This window comes from Crotalus tigris, unplaced genomic scaffold (assembly GCF_016545835.1).
Source record: "Crotalus tigris isolate CLP2741 ecotype Arizona unplaced genomic scaffold, ASM1654583v1 scf7180000017611.44802233496:7321179, whole genome shotgun sequence".
Taxonomy (NCBI): domain Eukaryota; kingdom Metazoa; phylum Chordata; class Lepidosauria; order Squamata; family Viperidae; genus Crotalus; species Crotalus tigris.
The window spans coordinates 6,366,116-6,392,808 of record NW_024096511.1 but is presented as its reverse complement, the minus strand read 5'-3'; the positions used below and the strand labels follow the sequence as shown (position 1 = coordinate 6,392,808).

At 35.8% G+C, this 26,693-nt stretch overlaps 1 protein-coding gene across 2 annotated transcripts in view; it reads left to right on the top strand.

Moving 5' to 3' along the window:
• Positions 1 to 20,697, top strand: part of RNF217 (ring finger protein 217) — a 52,007-nt gene extending 31,310 nt beyond the window's left edge. The window contains exons 5-6 of one of the 2 annotated variants that reach the window (XM_039325322.1): positions 10,843 to 10,927; positions 12,521 to 20,697. In XM_039325322.1, the coding sequence (XP_039181256.1) occupies positions 10,843 to 10,927; positions 12,521 to 12,554 (119 nt within the window). In that variant the 3' untranslated portion in view covers positions 12,555 to 20,697. The remainder of the gene's footprint in view (positions 1 to 10,842; positions 10,928 to 12,520) is intronic. The other variant, XM_039325313.1, reaches the window with a different exon arrangement.
• The last annotated feature ends 5,996 nt before the right edge of the window (positions 20,698 to 26,693 follow it).

Genomic DNA, 26,693 nt, shown 5'->3' with positions numbered 1-26,693 from the left:
ATAGAAAATAATAGGCTTACACATTTTCCATTTTTATGAACCCATTGACTCCTTCGTCCTTTCCATCTGCCTTGACCTCCAGAAGAAGTGATAATAAATTGAATAATTAAATAACCTTGAAAGGTGTCATAGTTGCCAAACGTTTTGTTGCTATTACAAAGAATGAGTTTCAAAGTACAGGGTTTTTTTCAGATCATGATGTCATTCTGTTTTAAAAATTGAGGTTATATATATGTGTGTGTGTGTGTGTGTGTGTGTGTGTGTGTGTGTGTGTGTAGTGTTTTAATGGAACTCTCATAATATGTATCAGAATCAGGGTGCAGAATAGCTTTGTAGAACTTTTTATTTCTTTTACCCTTTTACTAGATCATGATGTCCATGATAAAATAATGTCCAATGTGAGCAGCAGAGTTTAAAATAAATAAATAAAATACACTGGGTGTTTTAAAAATATATCTAAACTATAATAATAATAATAATAATAATAATAATAATAATAGTGATGATGATGATGATGATGATGATGATGGAAGGGACCTTGGAGGTCATCTAGTCCACCCCCCTGCTCAGGCAGGAAACCCTATACCATTTTGGACAAATGGCTGTCCAGTTTCTTCTTAAAAACGTCCAGTGTTGGAGCATTCACCGCTTCTGGAGGCAGGTTGTTCCACTGGTTAATTGTTCCAACTGTCAGGAAGTTTCTCCTTAGTTCTAGGTTGCTTCTCTCTTTGGTTAGTTTCCACCCGTTGCTTCTTGTCCTGCCTTCAGGCGCTTTGGAAAATAGCTTGACTCCCTCTTCTTTGTGGCATCCCCTGAGATATTGGAATACTGCTATCATGTCCCCCCTCATCCTTCTCTTCATTAAACTAGACATACCCAATTTCAGCAACTGTTCCTTATATGTTTTAGCCTCCAGTCCCCTAATCATCTTTATTGCTCTTCTCTGTACTCTTTCTAGAGTCTCAACATCTTTTTTACATCATGGTGACCAAAACTGGATGCAGTATTCCAAGTGTGGCCTTACCAAGGCATTGTAAAGTGGTATTAATACTTCATGTGATCTTGATTCTATCCCTCTGTTAATGCAGCCTAGCACTGGGTTGGCTTTTTTGGCACCTGCAGCACACTGCAGGCTCATATTTAAATGATTGTCCACTAGGACTCCGAGATCCCTCTCACAGTTACTACTATTGAGCAAGGTACCCTCTATACTATACCTGTACATTTGGTTTTTCTTGCCTAAATATAGAACCTTACTTTTTTCACCATTGAATTTCATTTTGTTAGATAGCGCCCAGTGTTCAAGTCTGTCCAGATCCTCCTGTATCCTAAGCCTGCCTTCTGGAGTGTTGGCTATTCCTGCCAGCTTGGTGTCGTCTGCAAATTTGATGATTTCCCCATCTATCCCCTCGTCCAGATCATTGATGAAGATGTTGAAGAGCACTGGGCCCAGAACAGAGCCCTGGGGGACCCCACTACACATTTCCCTCCATGTAGATGCAGTTTCATTGAGGACCACACGCTGAGTATGGCCGGTCAGCCAGCTACGGATGCATCTGGTAGTGATGCTGTCTAACCCGCATTTTTCTATCTTATCAAGTAATAGGTTGTGGTCTACTTTGTCAAATGCCTTACTGAAGTCTAAGTAAATTATATCCACAGCATTCCTCTGGTCCACTAATTTTGTCACTTGGTCAAAGAATGCAATAAGATTTGTCTGGCATGATCTGTTTTTGACAAACCCGTATTGGCTTTTAGTAATGACTTTCTTTGCCTGAAGGTTTTCACTGATTCGTTGTTTGATTATCTTTTCCAGAATCTTCCCAGGTATTGAGGTCAGGCTGATAGGTCTGTAATTTCCTGGGTCCTTTTTTTCCCCTTTTTTGAAGATGGGAACTATATCAGCTCTTTTCCAGTCCTCTGGTAGTTCCCCAGTGCTCCAGGATCTTTGAAAAATATAGTTCAGTGGTTCTGAGATCACATCTGCCAGTTCCTTAAGAACCTTGGGGTGTAATCCATCTGGTCCTGGTGATATGAACTCATCTAGGCTAGACAGGTGTTCACTTACCATTTTCTTGCTTATCTTAACTTGTATTTCTATTTTGTTTTTTATGGCACTATTTTTGATAGGTTGGTCTGTTTTTTCCCTTTGTGTAAACACAGATGCAAAAAAGGAGTTAAATAGTTCTGCTTTCTCCCTGTTGCTTGTCACCTTTTGCCACTTTCACCCACTAATGGACCAATCGTTTCCTTCACTTTTTTCTTGTTCTTTACATGTTGAAAGAAGCTTTTTTTGTTATTTTTGACTTTGGTTGCAAACCTTAGTTCATTTTGAGCCTTAGCTTTCCTCACTTCGTCTTTGCAGGCTCGGGCTATTTGCTGATATTCTGACTTAGTTATGTGTCCCTCTTTCCACTTTCTATACTTGTCCTTTTTATCTTTCAATTGATCAGAGAGTTCTTTATGCAGCCATGCTGGTTTCTTTTGAGAGCTGTTATTTTTCCTCTTTGTTGGTATTGTGCTAGACTTGGCCTTTATTATCTCACTTTTCAAAATTTCCCAAGTCTCTTGAGTTGTTTTCCCCTGGAGGATTTTCATTCATGGAATCCTTCCCAAACCCTCTCTAAGTTTATTGAAATTAGCTCTCTTGAAGTCCAAGACTCTAGTTTGACTGTGTTCTATTGCTTGTGCTTCCATAATGTTGAATTCCAATATTGCATGATCACTTCCTCCCAAGGTTCCTATGGCTTCAACACCTTCTATCATTTCATCTCTGTTAGTGAGGATTAGATCCAATATGGCTAATCCCCTAGTTCCCTTGTCTACTTTTTGGAAGACAAAGTTGTCTGCTAGGTTTGTCAGGAATCTGTTTGATCTTCCACTTGGTGCAGAGTTTGTCTCCCAGTTGATGTCAGGGTAGTTAAAGTCCCCCATTACTATTGTGATGTGCTTCCTACATACCTTAGTTAGCTGACTAGCAAAAAGTTCATCTATTTCCTGTGTTTGGTTGGGTGGCCTATAGTATACACCTATGGCAATGTCGTTTCCCCCCCCCTTTTATATTGATGATTGCCTATTCAGAATTATTAAAAAAAACTTTTAAGGGGGAGTTTCTTGACAATTTTATTGCATTGTTGGAAGGATCTTTATTCTAGTGTTTTGACTTTATAGAGTTGCTAATAAGTACTAAACACTGAGAAATGGATAGAAAAGAAAATATGTTATGGAGACACATTAATAACAATACTAGTAGCTGGAACAGTAGTACATTTGCTCTGCCAATGAAATTTAATAAAATATGAAATAAATGTGCTGACCATTCCATTAAGCAATTACTGCAATGTTAACTGAATTAGCAGTGGAAGCTATCAGGTATGAGGTAGCTTGCCTTATAAATTGTAGGTGAATGGGAGAGTTTATTGAAAGTTACCAAAAGAAGGAGTTTATTGACAAATTACCCAAAGAATACATTTCTACTATGTATTCCCTTTTCTGTATCTTCATCTGCTAAACTATAGGGTGGGGAACATAAAGAAGAAACATGCTTTTTAAAACTATTTGGCAAAGAACAAGGGAAAATGTTAACTAATTTCTTTTTGCCCAGCTGCTTTGAAATGCAAGATGCATATCCCAGTGATAGTTTGGAAATTAGTAAAATGCAGTGCTTTTAAATGTATTAAAAGATATTAAAGCACTGCAGAATCTGAATCCAATTAAGTGAATTAAATAATAGATCAGATGGTGCATTACTGCTTATGTAATGTACTCAGAGGTAAAACAAACCACAGAATTCATTCCTTTATGGAGGAGAGGGAGGGAGCTACTTGGCATTCAACAGATTTCAATTGATTTAACTTCAGAAGAGATATACAGATGTACAGATTACTGAATGATCGTGATTCCCTGTCCATAGAGAAGCCTCTCTATAATCAGTAGAAAATATGTATTTTTAAATGTCCAGGACTAAATTTAATTTCTCTAATTTAACAAGATATGCGTACATCTGTCTAGACAGAACTAAGACAACTAACAAATTAAGCATCCCAAGAGCAACATTTCCAATGCTTATCGTGTATATCTCTGTGTGTGTTTATATATTGTTTGGAATTTTGATCTGGAATTACATTTGTTGTACTGAGTTTGGGTAAAGATTGCATTAAAAACCTACTACACTTCCAGGTTGAAAGGATTAGCTGGTGACTTCACCATTGCCTGGGAGATGCCCAGTTGGGTACTCCTTTCATGTCCCTGTTAATATGCCCACCGAAGTGGTACCTGTTTATCTACTTGCATTTACATGTTTTTGAATTGCTAGGTGGGCAGGTGGACATACCACACTTCGACGTACAGTATGTATGCAAGATTTTTAGATCTTGCTTTTTTCCCTCAAATTTCCCTTGTTGTTTCACCACTGTGTGCATTTCATGCTTGTGAGCTGCTCCATAGTGATTTTCTACACTGCACAACAGTCTGCTTCCGACACAGAAAAGCATTAGAGACATTGCATAATTTGCCTATTACTGCTATTGTAAATTTCTGGTCCAGTGAAGAATCCCCACTTGACCATGTTGATTCTTGGCCAAGTTCCTTTGCTCATTAAATATTATTTCTAAACGAGATAAGCAATTATCTCTTAAATATCAGAAAAGTAAGTTTAAAGTCGACAATAGATGAATCATTTGTAAACTGAAAATAGACTTGCTTGGGACTTGTTTGGGACTGTTATTGTCATTGCACAAAATGAAGATAGTCTTCAGACTAGGAATACCTTTTAATAACCAAAGTTACCATGCCAATAAAGCACAGCCATTGCAAAACATCTCACTGCACCTTCCTTTCACAGTCAGATGACCATATTTTGGGAACTTGACAACTGGCTTGTATTTATGACTAATTGCCAAGAACTGTACAATCATGTAATTGCCATTTGCAGTCTTCTCTGCCAGCTTCTGCAGAAAGCCAATTGGGAAGCTCATGAGAAAGGTTGCAAGCAGAAGGGATAGAGAAGAGAGAAAATTCCTTGTGGGGCTGCAGGAATAGAGCTGAAACATTTGAGTTTGAAAGGGCTTCCTTGCCAGGAGGATTTCAGCTCCACACAGAACTGAAATCCTCTGGCAAGCAGCCCTTTCACTCTCAAGGAACTGCCTGCCAGGAAGATTTCAGTTCTGTGCAGAACTGAAATCAGCAGACAGCTCTTTTGATCTAGCCATTTAATGACCAGAAAATTGTTTAATTACTGTAACTGTAAGTACCAAGATTGTAGTTATTGAGTAAAACAGTCACATAGTGTCTAACTAACAACTGAGATTCTGGTGCTAATTGTGGTTGTAATTTTCTCTCCCTCTCCCTCTCCCTCCCTCCATCCCCCCTCCCTCCCACTTTAACTCTGATGAACTAGGAAGGTGTCTGCCTGAGCTGCTTCTGACCACTCTCCTGTTTGTTAGATCTTAAAAGACGTTTCAACATTCTTTGTATATAGGAAAAAGTTATTTCATATTTCCATCAGAGTCATCTCAATTCTCTAGAGCAGAGGTCCCCACCTTTTGGACACCAGGGACCGATTATGTGGAAAGAGATTTTTCCGTGGACCGGAGACGGTGTGGTTTTGTGTGCTGCCTACATCCTGCAGATGGGGCTTTACTTGTTTGTGCGGCCCAGTTGCTGGCATGCCATGGCCTGGTACTGGTCCACAGACTGGGGGTTGGGGACCCCTGCTGTAGAGTTGTTAAATTAGGTAAACTAGACCAAAAAAATCAGTTCCATAAGAAAATCAGAACTACACTGAGATTGGCTATAATAACAGAATCTTGCAAGCCTTATAGTGCTTTCTCTCCCTTCCTTCTTAAACCTTAATGAATCAGAGAGATCCCAGCCTGAGCATCTTCCAGATAATACTTTGCTTCCCAGGATTTATAAAATGTATCAGCTATCTCTCTTTATGTAATAGTCTTGCATATTTGTCTCAAGGTCATCTCCCATTATCTGCAGAGATCAAAGGATAGTAAAGTAATCTAGGAATTCAACCTTGATGTGTCAATTGCACATTTCTCTGATTTTACACATGGGTGGTGCTGTCATAAGCACTGGAGAAAATTTTCAGGTGGCTGCAATGAATAGTTATGTTCCCCATGTCTTCAGGGTTTTATTTCCAAATTGAATTTAATTAATTTTACCTAGATTTAAAAACACAACAAAAGTCTATTCTTAAAAGCCACAGCTAGAACCTAGGGCAGTGGTTCTCAACCTTTTTAAGGCCGCGACCTCCAACCGGTCATAAGTCGAGGACTACCCAACCAGTCATAAGTCGAGGACTTTCCCTGCCCGGGAGCGCCGCACATGCGTGGTGCCGCCCCCTGCACCGGCCGAGCCGAGGCGTAGCTGGCAAGCGGCAGAGATGGAGCAGGCCGACCACCGGCTGGGCCACTAGCTGGCCCAGCCCAAGGGAGGTAAGGCACCCGCCGGGCCCCACACGCGCCAGCAACCCTCCCTGTGGCCCGCCAGCCTCCCACCTCCCACCCCTGGCTCTCTTTTACTTACATTTTTAGTAGTTGCTCAGCAGGGAGGGGTGGAAACTTCCAGACAGCTCGCCTTCGCTGCAGACAACTTGCAGCACCGTTTGCAGAATGGGACTTTTGGCGGGCTCAGCAGGGCAGAGACAGCCTGGACAATTCCTATTGGCTTTTGAAAGCCAATAGAATTAGACTCTATTCAAGAGAGTCTATTCTATTGGCTTTCAAAAGCCAATAGAATAAAAGGGAGTAGCACAGCTAAGGAAAAGGGGGGAAAAATGGCAGACTGCGTTGTTTGGCGACCCCCGTGAAATGGTCGTTCGACCCCAAATGGGGTTGCGACCCGCAGGTTGAGAACCGCTGACATAGGAGAAAGCTTGAGCAGGGTTATTAATACTGACATATTGGTTTCATATCTGTAATATGGTTTCATACCATAAATTGAGTAATTTCTATTACAAGAATTAATTCTGATGCAGTTAGATGAAATGAAAAACATTTCATCAGTAGCTTTAACCAACAACACACACCTCCAGTACATCATGGGAGTTGGAATACCAAGAACCCCAAAATTTTATTTCAGTGCATTGGTCTTGAGCTAAAGTAGCCATGACAACTGATTAGTATCAGCCCATGTATGGTCATAAAATAAAATATGACTTAAATTTCTTAGGGCTGCATTAATTTTAGGAAATTGTAAAACCATATTGTGCAGATCATTTGGAATCCAGTCTGTGCATATACAAATGGGCCTAATTATTCAGCCCCAGGCTATTCTCAAAGATATGTTTTGGTACCCCATTCTCCCTCTTCATACTTTTGTGAAGGATGTGGTGTTTACCAAATCTGAATAGAAATTGTATGTCTGAATTAGTTGCATAATCACTTCCTCTGAACAGGTGAATACAGTTATAGCTCTGTTAACATTGCCACCAGTACTTCCTTTTGAGCCAGGGATGGCCAAACTGTAGTACGTAAAATATACCCAGGGTAGGCATGCGCACACTGATCTCTGTTAACATGTTTTATTTTAATCAACTTGGAACGTTTGATTTTTAATTGGCTATTTATTTTCTGTAGGCTTTTAATCTGTCTCCTGTTTTCTCTTAACATTTTTTTCCCTTGCTGCTTACATCGGATGTTTTTGCTTTGATATCTTCATCATACTTCTACCTATATCTATTCTTGGTCTTTTAAAATAAAAAATATTTATCTGACTCACAGGTATTTATACCCAATAATTAGGTGTCCATCCATTCCATCAATGTCCATAGTTTACCCTCTCTCTTCCATAATTATTTTTGCATTAGCTGGGTCAGTGATTCAGGTGTTTCAGTCTTTTTGATCCCACATTCAGGGATGGAATTTAAGATATTTAAGAATTTAAGGTCTAAAGACCAATCACTGAGCTCGTATCACTGGAGTCACCCAGGATGTTGGGCCTTTTTCTTTTTGCCAGGGTATCCATATTTTATCTTTACCATTTGCAGAGTGGATCTTAGAGGAATGAGGGCAAGGATGAAATCATTTGTGGGCATAAGTATTTGTTTACGATTCAACCCCTTCCAATTCCACTTGAGGCACCAAGTTATTTTAAATGCTATAAAGAAAAAAGATTGTATTGCATCTTCTTTAACAACAATCAATGCATCTGTCCCACAGAATCAGATGACAATAACCCAGAGACAATAATCCAGAACAGAGACTTTTATTAACTGTTTACATATTTACAATACAAGCTGACTTGCACTACTTACCAATTGGATAATATGTTATAATATTTATAAAACCTGGGCATTTATGTTACAATAGGTGGAATGCAGCCTCTGATAAAAGCCACTGGGGGAAGTTTATTTTATCTCTTAACAGCTTTGTTCTTTGTTGCCTACTGTAGTGTTGTCTATACTCTGTGCTGTCTGCTAGCTTGTTTGCTTAAGAGTGGCGCTGTCTGCTTTTTCTACAACACAATGTCTGCCCCACAGGATCCCAGGAAAGAAAAGATAATAACTTTTTACATAAAACAATTGAAATGAAATGGAATGCAGTCAATTATAGGAAGGCATGTAGCAGAACACCAGTAAACATTTAAAATGGCAATGAGCATTTAAGACAGAAATTGTGAAAAATATCAGCATGCTAAATGTCAACAAACCTTTTGCAATGTAAACTTAATCTTAATTTTTCTAAAAAATATATATGAAGCCGTGATCACCAGTAGGAATGGAGTAAACTTCTTATCCAAAATTAAGTATTGCAAAAAAGCGGAGAAATGGTATTTTCCTTCCACACCTCATATGAAGTATTTTTAAGTCCTGTTACAACGTATATAAAAGGGGAAAGAAAAAGATAACAGAAAGAATTAGTTTACATTTTACCATCTTTGATTCTTTCCCCTTTCAAAATAAGTCACTGTGGCTGTGAGTTATGTACCATGTTCCTCTTTAATCTGCCTAATTTATATACTGTGTCTCATCAGTAGATTTAAACAATAAACTTGTAAGTGAACATACTTTCAAACAAAACTCAGTTTTTATTTTCTAAGAATATTTCTGGGGCCTATGCAGAGCCCAGTAGCCTGTAGTTCTGACTGAAGCTGATACTTTTGTAATAACATGCTAACTTTCCACTAATTATTATTTTTCAATTAAATGGACGTAAAATAAATTAGTAAATCAAGTGACACTTGGCACCATGGTGGCACCATGGTGGAACTGTGGATGTCATGTTGGAAATTCAGGCCATAGTTGGCCATCAAGGTAGATGTTTAGAGATTTTTAAAATGTCTGTTTTAAATTTATAAACTTTTAAGAGTCTTAAGAGTCTGTTGAACATGCAAAAACTGCCCTTTTATTTTTAACACATACACCTTCAGACATTTTCATTGATAGTTTAAAGTTGGGAAGTACAGTATTTCAGAGAATATTCATTAATTAAATAGGTGATAATTAAAACACCAGCAAGTTCATTTATTGCACAAACTATTGTGGTCAAGTTCTGAGTGGTGTTCCATAATAGAAAAGTAAAATTGAAAGAATTAAGAGAGGAAAACAAACAAAACTACCAGAATCTAGTGGCAGTTAATTTTCTAGTTCAAATTTGGTCCTTTTACAGGCCGTGAGCCACATCCAGCCCACAGATGGTCCCACTCTGACCCTAGGGGTAACAGTCCCAGTTTCTCATATGCGCCCAATAGGAAAATTAATTGCTCCCCCCTGTTCTAGCCATTAAGTCACCGAGGAAGAGTCCTACAGCAGCATTTGCCTACTGCAGTGTTTCCCAAACTTGACAATTTTAAGGCATGTGGACTTCAACTCCCAGAATTCAACTCCCAGCAACGCTGGCTGTGGAATCTGGGAGTTGAAGTCCACATGCCTTAAAATTGTCAAGTTTGGGAAACACTGGCCTACTGCAAGACAGGACCCATACAAAGACTTTCTGGAACAGCCAACTCTTGGTTGAATGCCAGGCTGTGGGGCTGACCTTACTTTGTGCAAGAATAAATGTGCCACCCTGGAAAATGCTGCAAGGCTTCTGTTTGCAGTAAAAGACTAATAGAGTTGGGGTTCTGGGAACCATTTCAATATTTTGTAGCCATGACTGATCCTATCAGGTACTTGGATTTTATGTACTTTTCAAAAATAATGACATGGAATCTTTTAATGGTGACATTATAACAGTGGATTCCAAAGATGGATGGATGGATGGATGGATGGATAGAGACAGAGAGATAGAGACAGAGGTAGACATATATGGAATCCACTGTTGTAATATTACAATAAATAAATAAACAGTAGATTTTGATTGTGCACTTTTACTGTCTATTAGTCTCTTTTCTTCAGAGAGAAAAGAAAACCCAAAGTGGAAGATCCCATAATTTCAAAATACAATTACTTTGGGGTTTTGTAATGTGTTTTGTAAAGAGATAATTACACATTGAATTAGTTGTGTGATTTTTGGTCTCATGAGTCATTTTGAAATTTAATCCTAGGGTAGTTTCTATTGAGAAGATAAGGAAAGTTCAGTTTTATTCCCATAACCTAGTTCTGATGAAGATGCACTTCCTTGTGTGCAACTGCAGTTAGCTCTCCAGTTTTGGAGTTGAATCGCCCATAGGTTGCATAAATTAATGTGCTTTTTTCCATTAAAGGGTATAATTACTTTCACCAAAGGGAAAACATTTCAGCATTTTCTCATGTAAGTAAATGGTATGCATATTCTTTAAATTTTTAATGTTTGTTTGTTTATTTATTTTTATTAGTTTGTTCCCAGCAGAAATTAAAATAGCATGGTTTGAAGTATCTCACAATCTGTAAAAAAAAATTCTATTTTTCAGGTGGGAAGTTACTTATTGCACCAGTAATATTGGTTTTGGGACTGGTAATAGGAGCTGTAGTTGTTCTAATAGGTAAGAAAAAAAGGTATGTTTTGAATTACATAATTTTCAAACTCTGGAACATATTGAATTCAAAGAAAGTATAAATGGGGAAAGAAGAAAGGTTTCAGAGTTATCTGATATTGAGATCTTGGAAATTCATTTAAAAGCACAATTAACTAACTTTTTCTCTCTCTCTCTCTCTTTCTAATTCCTGAAATTCAACTTCCATTTATTTATCTATAAATAACACCTACAATTCTGTAACTGCACATTGGGAAGACAGATATTGATTATATTTAATATTTGCAAGTAACAGTTCACATAATTCATTTAATTGTATTACCGTAGTTTGGATTACATTAGGTTTTCATGAATTGAAGGGATTCTGATCCACTATAACGTCTCAGTGGTATAGGTAGATAATATTTTTTTTCCTGATTCTTCTTCTTCTTGTAACATACCTTTACTTTGTTTCCCAATAGATTTAGCTGAAAGGATATTGCTAGATCTTCACAGTCAAAACTTTAAAAAAAACATCGTGAGGGAAAGTTGAGCAATTTTTTTTGGTACATTCTGTAAATTCACCTTGCTTATTAACTGAAATGTTTACAGATTGTTTTCAAATGCCCAATATTATTTATTCCTAAGATTCTTTGTCAATGAATACTGTCCTTAGACAGATTAAAGATATTGGTGGTCCTATAACACACTGCAAAATTCCAGGAACTTCATTTTACTTTTGGAGCTCTTTAAATTTTAATATGCTGTAACTAAAGAACACGTTCTAGTTTTGAATTGGGTCTATGGCAAAGTTGGAAAATGGTTTCATTTTCCAACTTTTTATTTTTATAATGTTATATTTTACAATGTAATTACTTTTAGTATAGCATTTTCAGTTTTATTCCTGAATAGTTATTTTTATTCATGCTTTCATGAATCCATGTTCCTCTCAGCCATGTATATACTCACTGGATGATTTTATGCTGGCTCCAGTTTACGTCACAGGTAGTTATGAGCAGGCTTTTTAGGAAAATGTGCTATATATGACCCTGAGCTCTTGAAAGAAAAGCGATACAAATCTGAATAAAACAGTATTCTTAAATTCAGTATTCTGAAGGAAGCATTTTTTATTATGAGGTAACAAGTTGTTTTCAACTCCTATCCAACCACACTGATAGATTTTCTCAATAATGAACTATCCATAATCTGTTTTTTCAAGTCTCCCAATGGTGTACTTATTGTCCATTTAATTAAGTCCATTCACCTTGCCATGCCACCTTGTCATCATTATCTCTTTCACTTTTCTCATCATCAGAGCCTTTTCCAAGAGCTGGGTCTTCACATAGTATGTCCAAAGTAGGATAACATGAGTCTAGTTACGTGTGTCAGATGAGAATTCTGAAGAATAACAGTTATGTGCACTGTTACTGAATTTTTCTTGACTTCACCAGAGTACATTTATTCCAGTTCAAAATATAGTTGTATAGTGATATGGTAGAGATAGAGGACAGGAAGACCTGGAGGAACGTTTTCTATGGGGTTGTGATGGGTCAGACATGACTTCGCAATTAACAACAACAACAGTGATATTGTGGGCATATGTTTAAAATGCAATGATTTCTCTTGTTTTTAATAGGTTTATTTGTATTCCCCATCTATTGCCTTTGTAAAAAGAAGAAGAAAAGACCACAAACAGAAATGCCTTGGTACGAGTGAAGAGTTGTACAGCTGAATGGAGCTGATCCTGCAAAATAACAGCAACAGAATGCTGGTTAACTATCTTGATATCATAGCCCTAGCAGAGATTAGGGGTCATCTGCCATATTCTTATTGCACAGTACACTACTAAAGACAAGCCAGAATTCTGCTCAGATCTGGGGCCTCAGACAGTTGTTTTTTTTTTTAAACTCTCAATCCAACTGCCTAAGGTTTAGTTCAGCTCTTCTTTCTTGAACAGCTTATATCTGCACTGTAAATGCCTATCTACTGATGAGTTCATGAACTGATTATATAATCCAGCAACATTTCCCCCAGTTATTAACAATAATTCTGGAACTTTTACAGAAGCAATCTGAGTGAAGGTGACTTCTCTTCAGAAATTAGTTTCTTTCTGGCAGTTGATTAAAAGTATTCTGTTAAATGACTATTATGATCATCAACAGTATGATTGATTCCACCTGGTGCTGAATGCGGTAATTGTCTTAGATGTGAAATTTTGCCTAATAATGAAACCATATTATTAGCTGTTGACAGATATCCAGAATCGGAATGAGAAATTATTAGAACGGCATCAATATCTCATACTTTAGTACTGTTTAAAAAGTTGGAAGAATTAACTTGGATCTTTGGGAGATAATGTCATCCATTTATAGTGTTGGATTGTGTAAGCAAGTCACTCTCTCTGACTTAATTAGAGAAAGACAAAAACCTGATCTTTATGGTTGTTTTGTAGTGTCTGATGCAATGCAAACTTTGTCATACATATTCACACCGCAAGACAGTAGCATGATCATACCTAGTATGCCACAGAAAACAAGATGTGATAAAGAGCTAGGAAATGAAACAATCATTCTTAAGATAGTTCTTCACAGTGTTCAGCAAAGTCCATTGCAGAAAGTAATACTTTGCTCTGAAGAAATCTATATTACATTTCCACCAAACTGTATCAGTTTGTCTAAAACTGTGTTTCCAGTTCTTACCTAGGAATATCTAGGAATGCCTGTAGTTCCAGAAAAGATTTTTAATATAAGGCCAATTAAAACCCAGTGCCAGTTTGTCTGGTTCTTCATAATGGTGAGGAAAAATGCAGACCTTACTGATTTGTCTGCCATATCATGATTCATCCCAGGATCATGACTACTGGGTGAAATCTCTATGTTTTTGTATCGACTCAGAATACTCAAGCTTCTCTACAGTTCTCTGTACAGTTCACCAAGTGTCATAAAGTAGGTTATTGTATACCTAAGTTGGCCCATATACACATACTGAATTAAGTAATTGAGTTAAAAGAGTACCAGTAAAATTCTAAGTTTCTTAAAATCTGTTACAACAAAACTGAATGATATATTTGAGTTCAAGAGCAGTTATCTGAATAACATTTTTTTCTTCTTTTGCTTTTAAAATAATAACCATTTATTGAATTTAAAATTTAAAATGATAATAGGCTAACATATTTAGGAATAAAAATGATCAATGATATTTTTTTAAGTTTTTCTGTTATGCCCAGAGTAGCATAGAAGGGAATGTTGGGGAAATGGAGAACATGGTATGCAGTTAGTCTTTTAAGAACTGAATTTTAAAAGTGTCCTTTAAGTCACTGAAGTAGTTCTACTGTGAGAAGAAGGATCATTCACTCATTGAAGACCTGCAGCTCAAGTGCAATCTCTCTCTCTCTTACGTTGTTTTGGCTTGGGTGACAGAGGCCAAATCACCTTTTCCATTTCCATGAGTCAATGTTGAGACTTCCATTTGTATTCTATGGACAGCATGATTCAATCTAAGGTACCAATACTTCTTTTCACTATTGGAAATCCTTAAAAAAGTAAGACAGTATTACTGAAAATGGTTATTTTGCAAATCCTTTCTTCTTGAAATCAGTCTATAATAATGCAAATAAGCTCCATGCATTGTACAGGAAGGGAACCTGTACACATTTTAGCAAAACTTTTTAAGTGGAGTAGTATAAAATCAACTGTAGTATATAATCTGAATTCATTGTAGAGTTGACTTCACTGAAGTAAATTAATGTCTCTAATTTGTTAAATATATTCACTTTAAATTCTGTTTTGCATGAATCATTTTCTATTAATCCCAAATAATACCAAAATTTACTGCCTTTTCACCATTAAAATTGAACTGATTTTGGGAAGTCCCTAATGAGACATTGCATTTTAACATAATTTTTATTTATTGAAAAATAAGATTAGAACTGTTGAAATTAATGGGCTTTAAATTAGTTAGAACTACTTTAATCATTTTATTTCAATGGGTCCGCTGTTAACGCAAATCTGCATTCAACTATATATGATTAATGTTTTTTAGCTTGTTTAGTATGTTTTTCTTTTATTGTGTTTATCAAAGTTGGATGTTGCCTTAAGAAACTTTTTTTAAGATTGTATACTTAATCCCAAATAATTATTTTCTCAGGCCAAATGTATCTATTATCTTTGATTTACTCAGGGATTTTAGTCTTTATAATGTCAGATGCTTTTGTGAAAACGTTTTTTTATTACTAACATTCAGACATCCAAGTTATGGTTGGATTTGATATTTGTAGTGCGGAATACATTAAAGCAATGTCATTTAAGAATTATCTTTTCCTACAATGCTTCCATATTTTCCCCCTTCTTTTATCCTTGTGAAACATACTGCCTATATAGTAATTCTTTGGCTTTTGTCTAGAAATTATGTGCAAAGACAAATGTTTATCAGCTGGCCGATTTGGCTAGAATAGAATATCAGGTCTTGATAGAACAATCAATGATTTTGCATACAGATTCTGCATTTGAAATATCAGGGTGGACCCTTATGAAATGCTGCAGTCTTTTTCATTCATGTTTGCACATTTGGGACCACATAAGATAATCTTATTTATGGAAGCTGAACCTTCTATAAGTGGATTACTTTCACTGGATAAATGCATGTCTTTTTTTTAATGGCATCTTGGAAGTAAATTGAATGGTATTGAAAAAGTTGATATGTTAAAATAAACAAGACACAAATATGTATGCATATTATGCCTATAAGAAATTTAAAATTGAACCTCTATTCCCATTCTAATTCTTAACTTTTAACAAAATATACTGCTTGAAGAAATATTTCAGTCAAATCCTGTAGTTATTCTTAGTTTAGTGAATTCACCCCAAAATGAGATACTATCCCATAAAATAGCATATGCATTAGAAGCTTTCTATAAAGTGTTTATTAATCTTTACAAATTGTACTTCAGTCAGCCTTAACTACATATCTGTGAACATGTTCAATTTAACAATCATTGAATAATTGTGGATTGTTTCTGGGATTTTTCTGAATTGTTTTTTGACTATTATAAATATTGTGTTTCTCTTACACAATTTCTGGCTTGTTCTTTGGTGCTTTTCTGAGAAAAGTTGTTCCAGTTTAAATTACTGTTGTCCCCCATGTCTTTAGCTTTTCCTTATTTATAGTAAGGAAATCATCTTCATTATTTTATTTATATATAATGTAACTTTATCAAAGCAAAAGACTTGAAATATTTAAATTATTTAAAAGTTTCTTTTTTAGGATATAACTCTTTTTTAGTTTGACAGTGAAAAATAGAAAAGCTTGAATGATATTGTGCCACTCAAGTATTTATCGACTATTCTAAGCTCCTGATTGCTATATAATTAACATGTCAACTCCAGGAAGATTAGATTATCCAGTGCTTTTTAAAATATATATTTGCCAAATAGAATTGTATTTACATTTAAAGTAAAATACTAAATTGCATGAGGATTTCATCTTAATGGAGAAATTACTAACATTCTGGATCCATTTGATATTTAGCTTGTGTTTGGTTTCAGCAAATGGGCTATCTCTGATTGTAACCAACTACTGTGCTATTTTTGGACATTTTCAGTAAATGAACTTACCTTATAAAAACCATAATCACAATGCAGTGCAGTTCTTGGCTACATATATATTATTTCTAGAGCACGTTCTTTAGAACTATTCATTTAGTGCATTGTCTACATTAATGAATAGATTTTTTTTTTTAAAAAAAACAAGATGTTGTAGTCATATACTGTAACAGCACTATTCCCATTTCTGGTACATTCAGCAAATTATAAGAAATATTATCTCACTTTAGGTGGTGTTACGGTTGATATCTGTATTGATGCTTGCCTGCTTTTTTTCTAAAGATGATGCCATTCAAAGTTTTTGTTAAAAACAGAGGAAGCTGCCCTGTAATTTTATGGATCCAACATATTGAAAAAAGCAGGTGAATAATTGAACACATTTTGTTTTACTGATGTTAATCTATGAAAATGTCAGGCAACCTTTTATTAAAATATACAGTTGTATATTTTAACAAATATCCATTTATGCTTCCCTCCAATAGTGCTGATTTAAAGCCTTTAAAGGGCTTCTGAGATTGTGTTGTCTTTCTGAATGCGTCTTAGTATCAAAATATGCTAGATAAGAAAACCCTCCATTACATGTATAGTAATTCTGTGGCATCAGATCTGATAGTTCTGATCAGCTCTGTCTCATGGGAGGAAATTACTTCATTTCCCATCAAGAGATGTCAGCTATGTAAGTTTTTGCTTTACTCATTTGCTTCTCTGAAGTGTATTATTTTGTATGGCAGTAGGACCTGAACACGGAATGTTGCAAACTGTAGAGTACCAATTAATACGAGTATATAGCACATTAATTTACACTTGCTGTCATATACAAAAGTTTCAGATACAAGGGAGTGAATATGTCTTTTATTCCTGTGTGGCATCCATAATCTTTTTTTTAATGCATTGCCAATGTTATGTGCTATCTTCATAGCTTCTCTGTGTAACATTTCCAAATAAGTTCCATATGAAATCCTAACTATGTGAGAAGGAAAGGTGGTTTGTTTGTTTTAATTTATTTAAACAACCTATTATGTGTTAAAATTACACTTGGGCCTATATGTACTTTTGTGCTGTAAAATATTTTATTTGATTATAAAAATCATAAAGATTATTTCTGAAAGGAAGTGGTGGACTAATTGACACAAAGCAAATCTGAAATAGTATACTTCCTGTGGTAAAAAATAAAATAAAAACATCTGTGTTCTCCCCATGTTTCAGAATCAATGTCTCTATTTTTCTTTTTCTGTAATCTTCTATAAGAGTTTGTATTAAAGACTTTAATTTAGTGGCAGTTAATTTTTCCTGCCCCTTCTGTAGTTCCTGATCTCTCTCACATCAGGATTAGCTTTCAGGAATACAATGCTACAATTTTTACTGAGAAGAGGGAGGAAAGTTGGATACATATGCAATTTTTACCTCTAACCCATATTTTCTGTATAAAGTGGACGTGAGGAACATTTTTAATAATACTGGGGGTTATTAGAGACATGCAGAATTCCATTAAAATGATTTAAAACCATGAAGAATGAATACTAAGCAGAGGTTTTGCAACCCTGAGTGTAGTGAAATTTCTTGACCTTTAATGCAATTTGGGGTAAAATAAAGGTGAAATTTGTTCAGTAAAACCCATTGGGATAAGAAAATTTCACTTCAGAACCTCCCATCATCCACCCTTTTCCCCAGGTATGAGAGAGAGAGAGAGAGAGAGAGAGAGACCAAGGAAGTCAGATTTAAAACACTCAAAAGAGCCAAGATTTTAGTTTCTCAAATGATAAAATCAGCTATGTTGCCTGGAAATTTTAAAGGGTCCCAGTCATAAGGAAATTGCCCTTTCCTGATAAAAAGTATGAACAGAAGGCAATATAATTATAGTTAGACCAGAGGGATATTTTGTTTTTTCCAATGGATATGTCCTCTTTGCATAAGTGCCTTTGTTCGGTAGAAAAATAACTGAACAAGATAAATAGATAGATAGATAGATAGATAGATAGATAGATAGATAGATAGATAGATAGATAGATAGATAGACAGACAGACAGACAGACAGACAGACAGACAGACAGATAGATAATCATATATTACATTTTTTTCTGCATGGGTGTGCGTATGTTGAATTGAAAAGATATAAATAGCCACTAGATGAGGGAAGATAGATTTTAAAAAGTAGTTCGGTATATCCACATTTTGCTTAAAAAATATTTTGCATCCTAAGAGCAGAGATTTATTCCTTTCCATCTCCTGAATATCTTGGTGCTGTATATATGTCATTGAATATTTGAATATTTACCTAGAAATATTCAGTAAGATGTTTTATGTGATCCCATAAATTTTCCTTACCTTGAATTTGAGACTTTCAATATAAAATTGTTCATCTGGCTGGTATTTCTTCTGAAAACTCTCAAAATATTCCATCTGTATTTTCATAATACTAAAAAACATGGACAAAACTAAATTTGATAAGCGTTACTCTTCCTAGTCCTTGTTATATCCTATTAATCCAAGTTAAACAACTCTTGCTTTTAGCATAAAATCACTTCTTTGCATGGAAGTTTTAGAAGTAAGCAACTTATCAATAATATAGTGTGCATTGCATAAAATTACTTCCAATCCTCCATTAAGCCAGATAATGGAGAAAATGCTTCATAAAATGAGAAATGAAAGAAATTGTAGCATTGCAGTATGACACACTGGCCTCTTTCAGCATCATGAACCCACTATATCAATTATTCTTTTATAGTAGTTATACCATGAAGAAAAGCTTGCCCTTCTGAAGCGTGATAATTACTCATAATCCAAAATCTAGAGTTTGCAAATCCACTAAGTACTAGAGGCAACATACAATATTTGTATTTATTGAAATCAATCCTTGCCCATGCCATCCTATTTTTATTTATAAGAATTAACTTGATGGCTCAGGCTGAAGCTCTATTTAGTCCAAGAATTGTTTTCAATAATATTTAATACTTTTGAAATGCAAAACACAGGACACAAACACAATAATTATTACTTGTCCCCAGCATATTAGCAAACTGCTTCTTTAAAGGGGGTCTCCATTTAGAGATTCATGGCTGTTATCAATGGATAATAGCCATTCAACTTTTATGACAATGATTCAACTATAGTATTTTAGATACAAATTTAGCATATTAAGAAGCAATATATTTTCTAGGCTCAACTGTGTTTCAGCTTTGTAATGTACAGTATTTCACTAACAAATTTGAGGCAATATTTTCCCAGTATACTTCTGAACATTTACATTGGTATGCCAGTGGCTATTAATTCTTGTTCATGTTATTTGAAGCTGCATCCAAAATGTTTTATATTGTTCTAAGCAAGTGCCTTTTGGTTTAAAAATGGCCTGTACAGTTTCTTTTCTATATTGCATATGAACTACGTGTATTGAAATAAACATGCCCTAATGAATGTAGAACATACCCTAATTGAACAATATGTGGACTATGCATGCACATATATAATATTCAAGACACAAAAGGAAAGTATTCTGCTGCTAATGTATGTCCTGCTGGACAGGACTTCTAACACAAAGTGAAGGTTTTACGTTTTTTTTTAATTGGTTACCATACAATTGTTCAGTTACAATTGTGTCTTTCATTTCCTGTTTTTGAAATTGTATGCTATTTATGCTGTAAGCAACTCCAATAATTGAGTGTTATCAGTAACAGCTGATTGAAGGTCAGAGTCATAAAGAATACTTGTTTTCATTTTCCATTGATCTGTAAGGCCGTTTGTGCTTAAGATGAGGAAAAACAGTCATAATAAATACGTGCACTCCATATTAATTTGATCCAAAAACTGTATATTGGGCAAGCAAGATATGGATATTTTATGTGCTGAAATATTAATAGTGTTTTTTAAAATTGCACACTAACTTTCATAGCAATGTTAGCCTAATAAACCTTTTAAAAGAAACCACTGATTTGTTGCCTGTTTCATTGGGTTGATTTAGTTTTCACCATTTTTTAATAAGAAATTATTACTAGTTAAGTTCATCACATATTGTGGAGTACAATCTCAATTATTAATATGCCTAATATGCATATGAAGTTAAATTAATATTTCTACTTTATATAGTATAAACATACAAGCGTTCTAAAAATGTATTTTCCTTTCTCAAACTGCACAGATTCAAAGAAATACAGAAATATGTATGCATTTTTATGTTTTACTGTTACAATCTAAAATAAATATAGAACCATATCTTTTATCTTCTGCTTTTATTTTTCTGTTTGTAACCCTTTCCAGTAATTCAGACATGTCAAACTTGTGAGTTCACATGACATCTTTGCCGGCAGTGGTTTCCCGATGATGCCTCCGGCCCGTGACACCCCTGTAGTAATTCTTTGACAAGGGTAGTTGGACCATACAAAACTGAATGAAGAAAGCTTTAAGACAGCTGCATCCTTTTGAAGGCTGTCCATAGTTTTCTGCACATGGGTAAAGCCAGGGAAAGTATTCATGCATGCACTTGGGACTTGCACTTGCAGTTAAGCAGCTATGCATTCTTTACAAAGGATGCAGCTCCTTTAATAGTCTGAGTATATTTCATTTGGGCCAACACATTTTGCAGAGCACCTCTCTTGAATACTTTGCAGAACCTTACTGATTAATAATAAGGTCTGCAATAAAATTCTAATAACATTCAGCTGAATACAAGTGGAATTGGTGGTGCCAGTAGTGTACTGAACTCAAACAATTATGTATAAATTTTCCCTGTTTATAATCAATCAAAATCAGGGATATAAGCAGCCAAGATTGATATATGTAGTCTGTACTCTAGTTTTATGCACTTGGAATAATCCATAGATAATATGTTTTTATATTATATTGATACCTCTTCAAAACAAGATTACTTCAAGATAGGTTATTGATCATTTTATTCTTCAAGAGCACAACAGATAATATTAGACATCCTTTTTATGATTACTGTCCTTTTGTTATTTTATGGATCTGGAAAGTTAAGGGAAATGTCCAGAGACTCTGGTCATTTAAATGCAGTACCAGTGCTGCTTTAGTTGACATCCAGTGTTTTTCTTAGCAGGTTTCTGACCTTTTTGTCCGGCTGTACACAAATAATAAAGGATTAACCTATCAATGGTATGCACAGCATATGCAATCCAATGGAATCAAATGTCATATCACTTCAATTACCTGCAGTAACATGGATTTCATCACAGAAGCATATGAAGTGTGTGTCACAAAATTTATTCTGTAATAAATTCATTTCTTGTCAGAATTTTGAGCAGTAGCTGAAATAACCTTGAAGCAATTTACACCAAGATATTTAATCCTATTTCACTTTCCAGGTTACCCCGATGTTTTACAGACATAAGCTGAGGTCTTTTAATAGTTGTGTGGAAAAGTGCCACAAATGAATAAAGCTTAACTGTACTATACTCAGCTTGTTCAGAAAAATAGTTTTAAAATAAAATCTTTTGCATCTCAATTTCTTGGCTTTCTTGATTTCTATTAACCTATACAGCACTGTAGGTATTTAAGGTATTACAGTGTTTAATATTAAATGTAAATATAACATTAGACATATCACATTCCAAAAATGTAAATAGTGTGATCCAGTGTATTCTACTTGGCAATAGTGGCGAATATGTGTAGCTCGGGTGCAGGATGAGGGTGAAGGTTTGTTCTCCAAGCTTGTGGGTTAGTTTCCAAATGTTTCATTACCAGGCTAGGTAACATCTTCAGCAGTGTTTAGGGCAGGAGTAGGCAACCTTGGCTCTTTTATGACTTGTGGACTTCAACTCCCAGAATTCTTGAGCCAGCTATGCCTACCCATGTACCCAAGGTTGCTTACCCCTGGTTTAGGGGATCCCCACAAGCTCAGAGAAAAAAATCTTTATCCATATTCTACTTTCTTTTTTTAAAATATATTTTATTAACTTTTTACAATAATAATCTTTAGTGCTTAGTGAACAATGTGTTCTATAGGTTCATGTACTTAAAAGCAATAATTTCTATAATTGATCAATATGTTAGATGATAATATATTTCCTTGATCCTTTCTTTTTCCAGTAATATTCTTTTGTCTACACCATGGGTAGGCAACCAAAAACACTCAAAGAGCCACTTGGACCCATTCCCATCAAAAACAAAACGCCGGGAGCCGCAAAACCTTTTTGATATCTAAAATGAAGATAACACTGCATATAACATTTTTTACCTTTATTATAGATGTGTGTGTGTGTTTGTGTGTATGTGTGTACGTGTGTACGTTTGTGTGTAAAAAAGGATACATGCAGTGTTACCTTCATTTTAGATGTCAAAAGGGTTTCTCTCTCTCTGTCTCTCTCCCTCCCTCCCTCCCTCTCTATCTGCCCTTGGTCTGCCACTTCTCTTCCTCCACTCTCTTTCTTTCTCTCTCTCTCTTTCCTCTCTCTCTTTCTCTCTCCCCCTCTCCTATCTGCTGCTCACCTAGCAAGCTGGATTCAAGCTGTTCTCCAACAAGCTCAGGGGTAGGCAACCTCGTCTCTTTTATGACTCATGGACTTCAACTCCCAGAATTCTTGAGTCAGCCTAGCTGGGCTAGCTAGCGCTCTCCTGCCCTTCCTGCTTCCTGCAGAGACGCAGCAAAGCGAGGAGCTCCACCCAGTAAGCTTTTCAGCTCCTCGGAGAACACTGTGAGTGCACTCTCTTTTACACATACACACACACACACAAGCACAAAAACACACAGAGAGAGAGAGAAGCAGGGAAACGCAATTGCCTCTCTGTGTCTCTGTCTCTCTCTGCAAATGGCAGAGGAGACTGGGAGCCACAGGGGAAGGTTCAAAGAGCCACATGCGGCTCCGGAGCCGCAGGTTGCCGACCTGTGGTCTACGCTAAACAAATATAATTCTTAATGCTTTCAATACATACAGAGTTGGGTATAAAATTTTTAAAGTATTTGTACATATAACAATAACATCAACATATAACATCTTTTCTAATCAATTTATGTTTCAATTGTATTTATAAAAGTCATCTTATTAAGTCATTATATGTCCTGTTTTCAAGATTCTTATTTAAGCTTAATTTCCTCTCAGTATTGAAACCACTCTTATCAGTCATAATTTTCTCAAAATTCATTACTTTTGAATATCCAAACTTTTCATTTAAATACACTGTCTCAATATTTTTACAGTTCATATATTATAAAAGTATTATACTACTTATATAGCTTATCCCTCTTACTATAGGGCCCCGTTATGTCCAAGCTTTAGCTATTCTTTTAACCATGTTCAAACAAGTATTTAATCATATAGTACACCATTTAGCAATCTTACTATAGGGCCTCTTAATACCCAAACTTTATATTTTTAACTGTATTCAAACAGGTGTTTGGTCATATAGTATTCCATCTGGTAAGCTGGATCACATCTCTTAAATCTAATTCTAATCTTCTTCTTTTGGCAGGACAATTTCCAAATCAGTAGGTTTAGCTTGCCTGGTTGTATTTTTGTAGATATTGTTGGGGATAAAAAAGACAAGTTCTTCTTTTCAGGGGCTTTTTGATTATCAGCCAGCCAAGATTTCAGTCCAAAGTGTTTAACCAGATGAAAGCTTTCCAGTAATTTCCCCTTTAGAAGATTAACCAAAGGCCAAGGTTTTTCTTTCTCTGCAAACAGTTATTAAACTTAAAAATGCAGCTCAGTGTGTTTATAATTCCAGAAGGTCAGCAGTTTCGAAACATATATAATTTCACTCTGTAGCAGATAGCTCAATGCTTTGTTCCCAGCTGTTTTTTGCTATTTCTGGGTGTCTTGCCAAATTCTGAGTCAATGCAGCTATAGTTTTCTCTAATCCTCCACTAGGTGTCAGTAGCTGTTCATTTTTCAGCTTTTAAAGCAAAGAGGAGTTGTTTAATAATAATAATTATTATTATTATTATAACAGTTTTCTTAGTTTTCAGATTTATCCAGACTAGTATTTTTAACCTCATTTCAATTTATTTTTGTTCCCCATAAGAGTTTAATTCGCCGCTTCCATCTATGGGAGGGTGGAGGTGTAGCCACCTCCCTTCTCACTTTGGGAGGATTTTTGCTTCTTGGGAATCTTTTCTAGGAAATCAGATACAAAATAGGAGAGAGAAGATCAAAATCCTCACCCAGTTTCAAGCACTCTGTTCACTGTTGTTCTGGTTAGTGCCTTTGGACAAGTAGCTTGGGCTGGTCACCAAGGTGTGGCCAGCCTTTCTCATGTCAGGTTAGAGGGCTTCCCCCCGATCGAACAGGATGACCTCCGTCGTTCTGCAATCATCGGGGCGCCCCTCTTTCTTCATCACCTCTCCGGGGTGACTGTAGACCCATTTACGGTTTCCTGGCAGGGCGAAACTAGCCATGGAGGCAGAGCTCTGCAATCCCTCGGCTGTGCACTACAGCACAAAATCAGAAGTCTCCGTATTCTACTTTCTTTAATATCTACAACATATGCTGCAGGCAGCTATGCAACACCATGATAGGAAATTGTGTCTCCATCGAACTACATATTGTATTAAAGGTTTCAGTCTCTTAAAAGGATGTGAATGGTTTTTTTATTATCAATTTCATCCTGCTCAACTGTTCAAAAATAAATGTTATCACTATATGTCATATAATTAAAAAATGCTTATGTACATATTGCTATTTCATTAATAAAATGCTTAAATTGTGCTGTTACAGTAGAAAGTGCACTCAAGTGATCTGAGAGGCTAAGAGGCACAAAGCTTAGTGTAGAATAAAAATGACTCATTAGAAAATGACTCAGTAGGCAATGGTTGGAGAATATAAGCACCCCATGATTAGAGAAAAATAATAAAAAAAATAAAAAAATAATAAAAATAAGCGGTGTACACCGCTTAGAGCAGTGGTTCTCAACCTGTGGGTCGGGATCCCATTTGGGGTCGAACGACCATTTCACGGGGGTCGCCAAACAAGGCTGTCCGCCATTTTTTTTCCCCTTTTCTTTGGCCACACCCCTGGCACCTGGTGATGTATAAGTGGTTGGGGGTCACCACAACATGGGGAACTGTATTACGGGGTCGCGGCATTAGAAAGGTTGAGAACCACTGGCTTAGAGAGTGCTTGCACTTAAAGCGGTATATAAGTCTCATAAATAAATAAATAACTAAATAAATAAATAAATAAATAAAGTAAGTGCCAGTTTAGCTTAGGTAGATGCAACTGAAGCAATAGCATTACAGGTAGTCCTTGACTTACAACCTTTCATTTTAGTGACCAAAGTTACAACAGTGCTGAAAAAAGTGAGTTATGACCACTTTTCACTTACAACACTTGCAGCCTCCCCATGGTCACGTGATCAAAATTAGGATACTTGGCAACTGCTTCATATTTATGATTGATGCAGTGTTCCAGGGTCATGCGAGCATATTTTGCGATCTTCTGACAAGCAAAGTCCATAGGGAAGCCGGATTAACTTTACAACTATGTTACTAACTTAACAACTGTGGCAAGGAAGGTCATAAAATGGGAGAAAACTCCTTTAACAACTCTCTTGCTTAGCAACAGAAATTTTGAGCTCAATTCTGCTCTTTAAGTTGAGGATTACCTGTACACCTTCCTTACTGGTTTTGTGTTCCTCTGCTGTATATTCAATTGAGAACTGTATCACTAACTTGCAGCTTGCTTAGGATACTAAAATCATATGATTCCCTTTATTTCAAAACAGAATAACCTAATGTGTTTTTTGGGGGCATATATTGTGATTTTTTTTAAAAAAAAAATGGTACATAATAACACAGGTCAGCACTTCAGAGCTGAAACCAAAAAAATGCTTTCCAAACTGAGTCCAAATTATTCATGAGCAGTCTCTTCAGGACTTGATAAACCTCCTCTTTTATTTTGGCTTTAATGACATTTTAATGCAGTGTTTTATTAAAGCAGCATTTTGGGTTCAAAGAGAAAAATCTGCTTGGGAGCATGCACACCTACAAGGCATGTCTTTTTCTGGAATCTGTCTGCAGTTTTGGAGTGGCATGATTCTCTGCGTATAGTTGTTATAAGAATTGTGGACAATTCTAGATGCTGCCAAGCATTTTTTTGAATCCAAGAAGCTACGCAGTTCAGCACACAGCATGTTAATTGAAGAAAGCAGTTCAGCTGCTTTAACACCATTACTATTTAATTACACTAAAAATACATTAACACTCTGATAATAATTGGAATTGATTCAACCTTAAAATCTTGTGGCTTTTCCAACTAATATCCAAGT